Genomic DNA, 14,982 nt, shown 5'->3' on the forward strand with positions numbered 1-14,982 from the left:
CTTGTAAATACTCGGCTACAATTTACAATAGCAATCCACAGGGTACTGACCTGTCTCAAGTATGTATTCTTTATTGTGTCACAACTAATTTTTGTGGAATATAGCTTGGTTCAGTCTACCCTAATCAAGCAGAATCTTTTACCAACAAAGATGTACACACTCTGCAACTCAGCTTCACAAACACATCTCATGCAATACAAGTTAGCTATAATAAGTAAAATCAACGCCACCAAAGGTAATCAACATTTTATTTATAAACATACATTTACTACAAAAGCTGTTGCACTTTAGACAAGTTCTACTAATTTCCAGATGCATTTTAGAATAAATAAAGATTAGCATAATTGGTATTCAACATAAGCCAGAGCTAGGACAGCAATCCTTGTCCTTCCATCAACATGCAGATAAGGATGGTCCCATTCCGGTTCACCAACCTTTAGAACATTCACTGAGAACTTCAGATGTACTGCATCTGTAACACTACATAGCAAGAGTAAGGAAAAAATACACCATGGCAAATGGGCTTGTGAAATACAGATGGGTTATGACACCTGTTCAGTAAGAGTCCACTTCACCTGAAGTAGTAAGAGGCTAAATAAATTCTAAAACATCAAAACCCCATTGCATATCTTGTACTTGCTTAGCAATAATAAATCTTTTTTCCAACAGAAACATTTACATTGTAGTTCAAATGTAGTAAAGTGTTGGGTTTTTTTTCTTTGCTCAAAGTTCCCAATAAGAAATGTATCATATTTTTGTGTTTAAACTGAAAACAAAAATGACGAAGGGAGAGATATCTTCACCTGAATGAATTTGCCATGTAAAACTCCAAAGGAAATATAAAATAAAACATAAGCAGTTGGCAAATGCAGTTTAGAAAACTGATGAAAATCATTCTGTGCTGGTGAATAGATGTTCGTTAGGGAGAAAAATCATCGTCTGAGAACACCGCTTCTCTTTGCGTTATGTACAATCAACTTTGCTAAAACATGCATCCATGAAACTAATATACGGACACTGGGATCAGTTTCTAAGCAGCTCCAGAGACCCCGTGGTGTGTTCGCAGCACAGCGCACTCCCCCAACCCACCCCACCCCAGTCCAGCCCTTGCCCATGCATTTTCATCCCAACCATGCTCCTAAGCCCTTGGGGCACCTACCCCTGTGTGAACTAGGAAGATCTAATCTCTGTGCCAGCCAGTCCTTTTACACACTCAGGGACCGATTTGTACACCTAAGCTCTATCACATGCGGCAGCGACTCACATCAAATTGACACACAAGCATGCACAGTCTCGTTAAAAAATTAGGGCCAGACATCATATATTCACATATCCTTAATACAGATGTACAAAGTCGGCTATAAAATCTGCTTCTTGAATTGCCGTGTTATGTGTTGTTTGTGGGAAAACATGATGAGCACATGCAAAGAGTCAGTAAGCATCCTGCTATCAAAACTCTTTACCAGTGACTCAGGCAGATAGTTGATCAAAATACTGGACGTCACTTTTATTTCCAAAACATTTGTCTGATTTTTTTTCTTGTTTTCAAAAATATTCCCCGGGTGAAGCCCACGCAGGACTTCAGCTTTTTGGATTTATTGCATCCATAAGTCATCGCTGACTGTGTGCAACAGCTTTGCATTTTCTAAGGCACAATATTAAGGAAGTAACATGTAGCTTTCCAGGAGACAGTCACAACATCTTCCAACGACAACATGGTCCGTGGGTGTTCAATGACATGTGGTTTTGCGTGGGTATGACTCACATGCAAGCAACTGTCTAGTGTTTAAATAAATAGTTGCTAGCTAAACAACTCAAAATTATTGCTTCCCTAATCTTCATTTCCATTTACCAATGCGCTGAAAGACAACGGATGTGCACATAGGTAAAACAAACCCCTATTTAGTTTTATCCTGGTTTTAAGGCAGAATAAGTAGATTTCCCCCCCCCCCCGTTTCAAGTTGCATTGTGAACTGCTAAAATGGGATATTGCTGATATCTGTTTACCAAAAAGTGCTTGGATATTTTACTACTGCAAGGCATCTCCTAACCTTGTCTGTGTGTTGGAGATAGAGCGACACAGCTCTGAACGCTGTTTCAACAAGCTGCTGGATCACTTCAGTAAGGAGTACGTGCTTAATCCAAACTGGCCCAAACAATGGCAAGATCAGGCAAGTGTTTTTGCCTGCTGCTGCCAGCCTCCTCCATGCCCACCTTCTGTAACCCTAGGTTTTGCTGACTTTATTGGGGTCACATATAGAGGAACACAGGCTCAATCCCCTGCTCTGCAGGACGCCCATACCACACGTGTTTCTCCGCATGAGATTTCAACCAGCTGTAATGTCTGCAAGTGAACAACCAGATCTCAAACCAGCTCAGACCAAAGAGAAAAGCTTTTCCACAGCATCAAAGTGCAGCTCAGAGACTCACAATACAGCTGTGTCTGCTCACTTGGCTGCCTCTCCCCCACACCACCACCTTTCACCGAGATCATTAACAACACGGGCTGCTGACCTTAGTAGGAATGACTGCCCCCAATGGGAATCTTGACATCGTTAACGGTATACAGTCTTTAGGTTTAATGAAGAAATCTTTATTGGAGAGAATATTAAGCTATAGTCATGAACATTACTTGAGGTACACAAACAAAAAAAACCCCTATCACTAAAGGTGCAATAATTTATTTGTATAACTCCTTCCCTCCACTGAAGGTCATATAAACACAAAAAGCTTCAGAGTTACAGGGTGTACTATCAAACTAGTCTCTGTATAAAAAAAGTTATAGCTTCAGTTGTAACAGAGAAGTTGCACTGTGATGTTTAGCTTTTCAAATGCACTGATTAGATTCTATCTTAAAATTACTTCTCAGGTCAAGTTGGCATATTCTATAAAGGTTCTGTAAACTTGTATTTTTTAATTCCTAGAAATATTAAAACAAAACAGCTTTATTGCATGTTTATTTTCTTATTCCTTTCAGAAGAACAAGGTAACAGATCAGAAATCATAAGCATACCTGAAAGGTGGCAATTTTTTTTAATGGTACTTAGGCTTTGCCTTCCCAAACATGGTCACACATACTTTCCAAATTTCTTAAGAAAGGGAAAAAACCAACATCTTGCATTTTAAAGGAGCAGGTGTAGCGTTTTAATGAGTTTTTCAAAATGAGATGAGTGCCACGATGTCCATGGATTCAAGCTCTTACAAGTGATTGTCTGGAGGCAGCCGATACATATGGGAAGAGGGTTCCTTCTTGAAAGTTATTACGACTGAAAGACATGTCACAATGTAGTTGGCTGTCCAGCAGCTGGATAAAACAAAACCAAAGCAAGTCGTTAGCTAACAAATTTTAGCAACCGTGACAGGCCTTTCTTCAGACGTTCTCTGCAATTCAAAAAAATGCGTCTGGAAATAGATGTCATCTCTGCCCTGCTTCTCCTTCCTCCTGCAAAGTTGGGGCACTAACTGCAAAGAAGAATTCAGCATAACTCCACTGGAAATACAGTTTTCATGCCACATGAACCAATACATTTGGCATATACTATTATTTCATTTTATTCCTAAAGTACTTGTGGGTGTATTTATTTCCAGGCTCTGCAGTGGGAAAAACAGTAAAGCAAAGGACTGATGAGTCATCTTTAGCCGTGCCTGGCTTGTGTTATGTGCTAATACAGAGCCCTTGTGTTATTTGGTCATACAGGGAATCTCACGAATTTACTTCTCACCTTTGACTTCGATACTCACAAACCTTTATTCCCCGTGTTCGACACTGAATACCGAGTTCCCTTCCTTGTGAGGCTTTGTTGTAGAGAAATAGCCTACCAGTAAAGCCCTATCCACTTTTATTTGAAAAACAGAAACCTGGACCACTACATAATCTTTTATGTTTTTCTCTCTTAAGGTTTTTGATAATTTATTTTGAAAACAGAATCATCCACAGTTTCAAATAAGTTTCTGTCAGGCAAAATATTATATCAAAATCTCCATAAGCATCTCAAAACCATTCTTCTGTTTTGATACTACTACTACTGCTACTGTGTTCTGTGCTGGCCAGTTGACCAGAGGGTGGTGATTAACAGTGTCGAGTCAAGTCGGAGGCCTGTGGAGTTCCACAGGGATTGGTTCTGGGGCCAGTCTTGTTCAACATCTTCATCAACCACCTGAATGAGGGGACAGAGTGTACTCTCTCAGCAAGTTGGCTGATGACACCAAACTGGGAGGACTGGCTGATTCCCCAGAAGGCTGTGCTGCTATTCAGCAGGATCTTGACTGGCTTGAGAGTTGGGCAGACAGGAATCTCATGAGGTTCAACAAGGACAAGTGTCTGGGAAGGAACAACCCCATGCATCAGTACAGGCTGGGAGTCGAACCACTGGAGAGTAGCTCTGCAGAGAGAGACCTGGGAGTCTTGGTTGACAATAAACTAACCATGAGCCAGCAATGTGCCCTTGTGGCCAAGGCAGCCAATGGCATTCTAGGATGCATTGAGAAAAGTGTGGCCAGCGGGTCAAAGGAGGTTCTGCTCCCCCTCTACTCTGCCCTGAGGCCTCATCTGGAGTCCTGTGTCCAGTTCTGGGCTCCTCAGCTCAAGAGGGACACAGAACATCTGGAGAGAGTCCAGTGCAGAGCCACCAAGATGATCAGGGGACTGGAACATCTTCCTTATGAGGAAAGGCTGCAGGATCTGAGACTGTTTAGTCTAGAGAAGAGGAGACTGAGGGGTGATCTCATTATTACTTATGAGTATTTAAAATGTGTATGTCAGGATGATGGGGCAACACTTTTTTCTGTAGTGTCCAGTGACAGGACAAGGGGTAACAGATAAAAGCTGGAACACAAAGAGCTCCACCTAAACTTAAGGAAAAAACTTCTTTACTGTGAGGGAGCTGGAGCCCTGGCACAGGCTGCCCAGGGAGAGTGTGGAGTCTCCTTCTCTGGAGATTTTCAAAACCTGCCTGGACATGTTCCTGTGTGACCTGATCTAGGTGGACCTGCTTTGGCAGGGGGGTTGGACTAGATGATCTTTAGAGGTCCCTTCCAACCTCTACCATTCTGTAATTCTGTGATCATCAGACTTCCCAGAACTGAAAGGCAAAATACTAACATTGCAACAGTTGGTCTTAATTTTAAATGTGGAGTCTGTAAAATGCTAGTTAAAAATTAGCAACTAATCACATTTGCTATTCTATCAACGTCAGTCCATTTGAAACTGTAAACAAGAGGCAGTGTAATGAATTCAACTCACTCCTAATTTGAGATTTTGCACAAGGAGTGAACATTTGTAGGAGGCAATTTGTAGGAAAAAAAGGCAAACCCTTGCCAGTATTAATCTTCAGGTTTCCTCAAAACCTATTCCCTCTGTCATGGACTTGGTTAGCAATGTGCTAGGCATGTACAAATGCAAAACTTTACTGGGTGAAAATGCTCTACACAGCTCTGTACTGCATTTTCCAGCACCGCTGATGGAGAAATGGTGATGGAGAAGGTGATTTCTACAGATTGTAATCTGATAAATCATTTATTTGAGCTTTCATTTATCTATAAGGTACCTCAATTTTTATTTCAGCAAAAAGGATTAGGAAGTAAAGAGAAATATAACTTTTATCACTTTCCTATCTTTTGTGTGTGTGTGTAAAGAGGGATGTGCAAATGTGCATCTGTACATGAGGAAAGCTTATAATATCAAGCCAGAAGGGGAGAAGGTATTTCTAAATGTGTCTAAATAAATAATAATAAAAAGTTGCTAACATTTCTTAGCAGATTACTGTGAGGGTGACGGAGCAGTGGCACAGGCTGCCCAGAGGGGTTGTGGAGTCTCCTTCCTTGGAGGTCTTCAAGACCTGCCTGGACATGTTCCTATGCAATCTGATCTAAGTGAACCTGCTTCTGCAGGGGGGTTGGACTAGATGATCTCTAAAGGTCCCTTCCAACCCCTACCATTCTATGATTCTATGATTCTATGTCACCAATGTTTATACAATAGCACCCTCTAGCTTTGCTGATGGGGAAATATCTCTCCTCAAACATCACAGAAAAACACAACTATTCATCTGCTGGCAAAGGTATCTTTTCCAACTCCTGGTTTTCTACAGCCATCACTTTTGAGATAGAAGGGAAATAGTAAATGAAAACAGCTCTATGACACTGCTTATCAGTTAGGACTGTGGGCAGTGAATATACTAAGCAGTAGTATCTAACAGGAAGGCAATGATGACTCCCCTGTTTGTTTCCTGCTTCTTACTGTTTTCTGCAAAGCAGAATGCAGCATGAGCACTGCCCATCTTGTATCACTAGTGCCATTGGGGTGAAGCTGAAATGCTCTAGCAATTTGGTATCAGTCACAGAAATCCAGGACTAGGAAGGACATTCAAGTCACCTGCTCTAAGGCAGAAAAATGCATCTTGTTTTTCTGACATGCAATCGTCTGTCTAGTTCTTCAAATCTTGCAGCAAGCAACACTTCAGATCATGTCTAGGGATACCATCACAAGGATTCATGATGAGTTACAGAGTGTTCCTAATACTTTAAATGACCATTTTGTTCCCAAAGGGAGGCCTGGAAACATAAAAAGTATGTACTTCTCCAAACAAGGCCCAGAGTCCTAGACCTAGTAGAAGTATCTACATCATCTCAAGTGATGTGACAAATCCAGGCATCCAGGACATGCAACGTGTGCACACTGCAAGAGTTTACATTTATTCACAGAAAAAAACCTTTAAGTCTACTGTTGTTGAGCAGAGATCCTCTGGACAAGATTTAATGGGCTTGTAAACCTTTTCTGATAGAAGAGGATGATAAAAATAGCAAGGGGAAGTTCCTCTTCCCACAGCAAAGCTATGCTTGAGTGGCAAAGCCAGGAGGAAACAAACTCATCAGTTAAAATCATGGCAACAGTACTGTTACAGTTCACTGTCCTTCAGATAGGATTTGGTACTTACTTCTGGATCGGATATAACAATCATTGCAGTTGAGAAGACCATTTCTAATCCTGACATCTGTCCCACTTGCTGCGTCTCCCAGCTGTCCCTTGCAAATGCCACACTGCCAATTGAAGAACAGAGGAAGTAAGAGAGACCATGCCCTACTATCTGTCACAATCTGTCCCAAATTTTCACTTTTTTTCCCCACAGTTCTTGGAACAGTGAGAAAAAAATACCCCCAGAGAATGCAGCCTGTATTCCTGAGGATCACTGCAAACCAGTGAAAGGTCTTTTTAGAGCCAATAGCATTTAGGAGTCAATTTCAGCAGTCTCCACTTACACAAAAGTGAAGTCTAGTGATTATACGTGACATCTGATTTCAACTTTGCATTCCGGAGCTAGCTCATTTGTGATGGATAAAGCTTAGAAAGGCCAGAGGTTTAGTCAGAGTAAATATCTGAAGCCAAAAAAGGCTTCACAAGCAGGTCTAATGCTGATTAGGCCAGAGATAACGGAAATGGACACCTTATGAGCTCTCTAAAAAACACTATCTTGAGTCATGTCCACACTGAAACACTCAAGAACAGTCAAGAAGTATCTCTGTTGAGAGCCAGAATACATCATCCATTCCATGGTCAAACCGTTCCAACCGTGAGTCAGATAAAAAATGGCTTCAGCACTGACCAGGTTTTGGAAAAATAAACAAGTCATGCAACAAATCACAAGGTAAGTAATGCTATGTTTGAAAAACAGTGATTACAACATGGAAATTATATGATGCTTTCCTCTTGTAAGTGAGGAAGCAAAGTCTGGTTGCTAAGTCACAGGTTTTAATCCAATTAACATGTCTGGCAGCAAAATAACACATTAGTTGCATTACTTCCCCTTCTCCACAAACAAACAAACACACACACAAACAAACATAACAAATGTGCAAATCCCTTCATCCTCTCATTTTCATTTTCACATCTACAGCCCCCAACATTCGCTCTCCCTGCACTGTGAGTGACTTGACATTTTTTTCTTGATAAAACAAGAGCCATACCCTGAAGCACTGAATATGGAAATAAAGACCAAGAGTTTCAATAATCATGGCAGCTCCTTTTCCAAGAGGAAACCCACAGGTAGAACAAAGCTTCTTTCCACTGACAGACCTAGGAGACAAACATAACTTTAAGAAAATAGAGCAGCAACTGATGATAAAATATAGGCAAATGTTTACACAGGTTTAGGAAAGGAACCAGATGGGAGGAAGGAGCATTGCAGGGTTTCAAATAAATACACATTGATCCTTCAGCCATGTTGCTGAGTCAGCCTGCACATCTGCCTGTCAGACAAGCGCTCAGATGACTTAAAATGCCTGAATGTACATCCGCTCAGACTCATTTCCCTGCCAGTCTGCTGAGGGAACCATGCCTGTGGATTACCCAGACCTAGTCAATGCCACAGCAATCAAAGCAGACATTCACTTCAATTACCTGAGTCAGACTCTCAGTCTGGAAATATTTCATTTGTTTGCAAATGGGTTTGCTTACTGCAAGCCAGAAGGCAGGGATGCTGCTCTTCCACCCAAACAAGCTGGTGAAGTCAATAACAGCAGTGCAACTGCAGTAGCACAGATCAGGCATCAGGTACCTGCTAACTAATTTTACTCCACGCTGCTGCAGCTACCCGTCTGTTAGCAAAACAACTAGCTAAAGCAAAGGTGAAATCAGATCTCCATCTGCAATGCAAAAACACTTCAACTGTCTCCTTAAGCTTCAGTCCTGTCTAGACTTTTGCAGTTAATCATGTTTGATGACAGCTGAGTGAGAGACAGGGGCCCCAGGAATAACCTGTAACCTTTTTTGTAATAGTTTTAATAGCAGTGCAGGTGCACACTGCTTTTTGTTTCATGTTCTTCCCTTCTCACCTGTCTGTCAGCCTGTCAGAATTGATCTTTGGCTAGTGAGATGAACCTGAGACCAAAAGGGATCCCTTGGCATCATGTGTCATCCATGCTATTTTTATTTTGTTTCCAGCCAGGCTGAAACCAGGAAAGAAACTTTGGGATATTTGTTGAGTTTTGAAAGGATGGCTTGCTGAAATAGTACACTAATAAGCAAGTTTACAGTACCCTGCTTTACAGTTTTGGTGCAACAAATTAATAAGCCACCAAGAGAGACAGATCTGGATGGCATAATGATAAAAAAGCCATTTGGCAGGGGAGGAAAAAGGGAGAGAGAGAGACAGAAGCAGCAGAAAGGCTCCTCACAAACAGAAAACTCTCTGTGCTTTCTGTGTCTAATCTAATCGCTGTCAACCCTGGGCCCATCATTCTTTATCCCACCATGTACACTGATGGCACACACACATCATTGTCTTGCTGCTTAATTCTCATTATTGCTTTTAGAAAACTTAATGGTTTCTTCTCCTCTCCTACCATGTTTAGCCTTCTGCACACATCCCTCTCCATTATTCTTGAGTTCACCTTTGTTTTCCCTTCCTCTCCACTATCAGAGTTACTATAAAGACAAGTTAAAGTGTTGGATCAAAGAATAAAGTGCTTTGGGATTTTTTTTAAGAGAAGTTTTCTAATGTTTTAGTGGAACAATGAAATGCATCCCATCCATTGCTTCCAAAACTAAGATTTATTTCAGGAAAAGATCTCGTAAAAGAATATCAGATCAGAATATATCTGCTAAATAGTATGAAACAAATATCACAACTAGCTACATGTAGCAAGAAAAGACCTGCAATCCCACCAAGACTGCATTTACAGTTAGAAAAACCAGAAGCAACTGTTTGCAATAAAAACTCTCAACAGTTTCATGTCAGTCTAAGTGGCGTTGGAACGAGGGCTTTGCTATGAAATGAGAAGAAAAATGTTATTTAAATAGAACAAAAACTTGCTATGTTTTCTGTGTTGTATTACTTTACCCTACTTAATAAGACAACTGATTTTGTTTCACATCAAATATTCAGTGATTCAAGCAGGCTACAGTTAACAATTCTATAGAGCTGGTATACATGTCTCACGGAAAGTTGCACGGCTCACTGCTGGAGAGAATCAAATCTCCAGGAGAACCAAATCTCCTACAGTATGAATGTAGGCCAATTTAAAAAAAAACAAATCCAAAACAGCAACAAAAGCAAACTTCATTTCAAGTTTGGAAATTCAGGGAAAGATCTGCATTTCAGTCAGCAAGCAGTGAAATGTGACAATGTCTAGAACATACCTTACTGCTGAGCGTGTTACTACTCACAGCATTCTTTGGCTTAAGTGCTCTGATCTAACACTTAACTTTGACTGGGCTTATGTTATCCCATTGAAATGTCAATGATTGAGCAGAGTCCTGCAGCTGAAGCAGGCAAGAAATCTGGGAGAGGGAGTTACGTGCAAATTCCATGGATGGTTATGAATGGTAACATTTAGAAGAATTAATAGTGCATCCACATAATACTAATGTGATTCACACTGCCGCAGTTCACCAGCAACTACAAGATGTATTTGGTTTGCAAAATTCCTTATTGACCTTTTGTACCTGTTGGGTGACTGACTCAGAGCAGCAGGAGAGCAGGGAGATGATGGCCCAGATCGGAAGTTGTCATGACAGCCTGCCCTAAAATACAGGAGAGAAGATGCATTACTATAGCTGAAGAACAATTAAAACCGGATTTTGAACAGAGAAAGTCCAGCTGGTGGATTTCAGGATTCTCAGGTCTAAGGACTTTACCTAAGGAAAAAAGGTATAAATTTGCTGTCCATTGTAATTTTTGACACAATGAAAAACAGCACACATTTTTTGTTTCTGAGTCTTGGTCTGCTTGTTATTTCTCCATCAGGCAACTCACAACATAATCATCCAGGCACAGACTCCTACTCACCTATCAACCCAACAAAGCTCTCACCACAACAAAGGAGGGTTAAGCCAAGGCACAACAGCTTGTACTCTGCATTGGCCAGGGAACATGCTCAGAAGCACACTGGTAGAGCAGATGTAGGGGTCTTGATGGAGGGTCTGTGCCCTTTACTGGGTCAAAACAATGCTACCAACACTGAAAAGTAGTTTATTACTATCTGTATCTATTCTATCCTGCAGGACTTTGGTGAGAAAAAACATGTATGTATTTTGTTATCAGAAATCATAGGATTGATTCAACCTCCCACTGCTTAAAGCTGGTTACAGATTAAACAACAATCTTCTCAAACACACAAAAGCAGTTTGATATAAGGAATAGATAATCAAACCTTGAACTACGTTACTTTTGACTCGATACAAGCTTCATGGAGGTAACACACTTCGCAGGAGATTGCGTTCATAGATAAGCTAATGAAAACAGGTGTTCCTTTCTCACAGAATCACAGAATCTTAAGGGTTGGAAGGGATCTCGAAAGATATCTAGTACTTTTTGCAAATATTAGGCAAGCAGATGCCTTGTTTGCCAAAAGAACTGGCATTTTATCTTCTAGGAACACTCATGCAAAAAAACCCCACAAAAATTTACAGCAGAGAGAAAATACAGACCGCTGTGTATCTTCTTTTAAAGGCCATAATCACCAAAGAACTAGAAAGAAGCAATCAATGCATGTTTGGAAGCTGGGGATACCAACTTCAAAGAGGCAGACTTCACCTGATACTCCCACCCTGATAATAAGGCACTTTCTATCTAGAAATGTTTGTCTCAGGCACTTAAATGAAACACACGAACAGCTATGCAGATGAGTTTTAAAGAGCTAAAGAGAAAGCAGATAGAGTGGCAAACAGGGTTGTGTTCTCTCATGGTAATAGTTACTGGGGTATCTGCAAAGAGAAATGAAGCAGATAAATGTTATCAGTTGTGGTGGGAAAGCCAGGAATCAAAGGTGTCTTCATGCTGCAGGACTACCCATGAAACTTAACCAATGAAAGAACACTGAGTAGGAATATAAGGGAGAACAGAGCGAGTAGGACTTCTCAGTGTCTGCAATAACCTCTATTTGAGTCCCTCACCTCCTCGTGTCCCCCGCAGAGCTCAGCTGCTGTCCCGTGCTCAGGCCCAGGAATGGTCTCTGCCGTGTGTCCTCTGTGCGATGCGGGGACTGCTTTGTCAGCAGCTGCTGATTCCAGGAGACATCTACAAAGGGAGGTGGGGATACCTCAGTTCTTGAGACACAATGCTTTTGTCCATACTTACAGACCAGCATAGCTTGTGGTCACACCATAAAGGAGACAAGAGATGTATTGTTACTCTAAAGTAAGTTCCCAGAAGCCCCACACAAAGACAAAGACAGCCTCTGCTACACCAGAAGACCTCTGTGGAACAATGTCCCCCTGCATTACCATCACATATACATGACCCAGTCTGTTATTGAATCTCAGTTACTTAAGGGGGAATGGGTGAGGTTAAACAGCCATCCACAAATAACACTTGGGAAAACAAAGTCTTTCTGGTGCCTGGGGAGACAAACTTCTCACTAGCAAGAGTTAAGCGGAAGATGGTGTAGTCACTGCTGTCCATGAGCCTACTGATAAACAGTAATTCCCTTGTAATTAATTTCCTCTGGGTTTCAAGTGGTTGCACAAGGCTTAGTGACAAGAAAGGCCTCCCAGCAATATGCCATGATCTGTGTGATGCCCAGGCAGCCAACCACCCCATCTTTGAGACAGAAAGCACTACCTGAATCCTTCCAGATCAATTTTGTGGCTCATGGGCTGGGGAGGAGCCTCACCCTGCCCTTCATCAACCAGCTGCTTTAGAGAAGAAAAACTTTACTATAAAAGGCCCGTTGCCTACTTTTTATATCAAGACAACAAAAGCCTAGTCTTGACTTCTTAAAGATTTGAGGAGACAGTAAGGATGCGATGCTTTAAGAAGCAAAAAATTAATAGTCAGAATGCTTGTAGGGGACCAAGTCATTGAAGAGAACCTCGAAAAACTCTGACTAGTTAAAAAGTGTCAAACCTTTGAATTTTGCTTAATCACTACTACCAGTCCACAAGGATGGATTGCTGGGCAGTATGTTCTGCTGTTTTTATTTGAGCAACCTTTATGAAAGCACTAAGAACAAAGTAAAAATGGAAAGGGAAAGCAAACATGCTATATTTAATAAACTAGATTTGTATTTGGAACAAGTAATAACACTCAAACCTCTTTTATCTATAGATGTTTCATTTTTTAGAATCAGGAATTTTTCTGCTAGACTGAAAAAAAAGAAGTCTGACACTCAATCCCAAAATCTATACTTGCTTTCTGTCTTTAGTCCTACTTATTTACTTTCCACTGCTCACTTGCATTAGATAATGATGCTAAATTAGTGAACTGGCCTTTTTTAAGGTGACCCTTTTGATACCAATGCATTGGGGAAATGTCTTAATTCAAAAAACCACATGGGATCTTAAAAAAATCTATTAATTTTGAATTGCATCAGGCATTTCTAATGAGAAAACTGACATGTCACTTTAGGCTTGGCTTGAAAATGTTACATGTCACAGGTAGTGATTTTTACTGGGCCGAAATGGACATGAAGAATCAAATGATCCATCAAAACACAAAAGAAGTGTTGGAAATGTGGTCTTTGTATCAAGATATTTGTTCTATGTATGTAAGAGTATGTAAAAGATGGAAGATAACTGTATTTAACTACTACTGTGAACATGCAGGACTATAAACAAGATTCCTACATGCAGCTGAAAAGCTTATCTCTGATAAAAATGAGACTTAAAATTTCACCATATTTGTCACACTTGCTAACAGAAAATAACTCCTGAGTCTGAGACACTCAAATTTTGAAGGGATACACGTACCATCAATTTCCAAAATTCTTTGAGTTTGATTCCTGCAAGGTTTTTATCTGGAAAAGGGTACATGTGTATTCAAGGGAATAGTCTTGCCTCTTACCCTGAGTCAATGGCAGGCTCAGCCTGGCTGGTGAGTTGCGCTCCGTCACTGGCACCTGCTGCTCCTCTTCACCTCCTTTCAAGATACCCATCTCTGGGTGTCCTGAGATCACTTTATTTCCACTGCCAATAAAAACAGACCACATTATATAAACAAAGCCAGGAGAAGTTCCACCTAGAATACAACGGCCAAACCGGACTTTGGAAGATCAGGCTGTATTTTGCAAGAAAATGTTAGGTGTTGTGTCAGCAATGACAAAGCAATAAGGATAACTGTCAGGAATTAACAAGCTTTTCTCCAAATATGCCAAGTCTTCCTGCCGACCTTCCACATTGCCACTCACATGTGCTAAAGCTCATTTTGGATTTGTGGAAAATGGCTTGTTTTTCCCCCCTGAAAAACAGCTTTTCTCAGTGTTGTCTATACAGCGTTCAGCATCAACAGAGGTTTCTTGTCTTTGTGAAAGCTGTTATTAGCAGCTGGGCAAACACCAGGACTTTGAATATCTTCTGGCAGATTCGGCTATGGTACCTCCAAGATAGCCAGGCAATCTCACACAGATTCTGGGTGAAAACAGCTACTGTTCCTCTATTCCTCCTCTTGTACATAGTGCAAAGACACAAAAAGATGTCAGAGCTATCTAAGCTCTGATCTCTTTGATGTGACAGCCTCTTGGCAAAGCCATATACTGAAAAGGCAAGCAAGCCTGCAGCAAGAGAATATTGATCAGGATATATTACATCTATCAGCAGGCCACCAGATGCTGACATTCCAGCATCAGTCATGAGTCTATGTGACATCCCAGGAATCTGAAGAAGAAAAAGCTCTAGAGGGCTGAGAAATGCTTAGGCTTGATCCATACCTCCTCTTTTCTTGCCAGAGTTCATTTTCCTTGCTTTTCAGAGATGGCATACTATCCTGCTCCCATAGCAGCTTTTTCTGCCTTGTAACTTCTTTTTGTTTGCCTTCCTCTGGAGAGCTGTTTGAATCAGTTGAGTTCTAGAAGACAAGAGAGGAGGAGACAGGGAGCTTCCCTTGAATTCGGCATCAGCATGAGCATGGGAAAAGCACAGGCTTCCCCTAGATGTATTGTGTTGACAGTCCTTCTTATTGTAAAGAACATCTCACATTATGCAGAATCATTTGACCTTGGTAAGGCTAACTTTGGATTTAACAAATGCTTCAGCAGGCACAATTAACTAAT

The 14,982-nt window shown here is 41.0% G+C and overlaps 1 protein-coding gene across 1 annotated transcript in view; it reads right to left on the minus strand.

Moving 5' to 3' along the window:
* Positions 1 to 2,033: 2,033 nt before the first annotated feature.
* The window catches only part of LIMCH1 (LIM and calponin homology domains 1), a 181,519-nt gene continuing 168,570 nt past the window's right edge, over positions 2,034 to 14,982 (minus strand). The window contains 7 exon segments of the mRNA XM_061992263.1: positions 2,034 to 3,304; positions 6,936 to 7,038; positions 7,963 to 8,071; positions 10,433 to 10,519; positions 11,891 to 12,014; positions 13,779 to 13,900; positions 14,641 to 14,777. Of these exon segments, the coding sequence (XP_061848247.1) occupies positions 3,279 to 3,304; positions 6,936 to 7,038; positions 7,963 to 8,071; positions 10,433 to 10,519; positions 11,891 to 12,014; positions 13,779 to 13,900; positions 14,641 to 14,777 (708 nt within the window). The 3' untranslated portion in view covers positions 2,034 to 3,278.

The sequence above is a fragment of the Colius striatus genome, chromosome 3 (genome assembly GCF_028858725.1).
Source record: "Colius striatus isolate bColStr4 chromosome 3, bColStr4.1.hap1, whole genome shotgun sequence".
In the NCBI taxonomy this organism is placed as follows: Eukaryota; Metazoa; Chordata; class Aves; order Coliiformes; family Coliidae; genus Colius; species Colius striatus.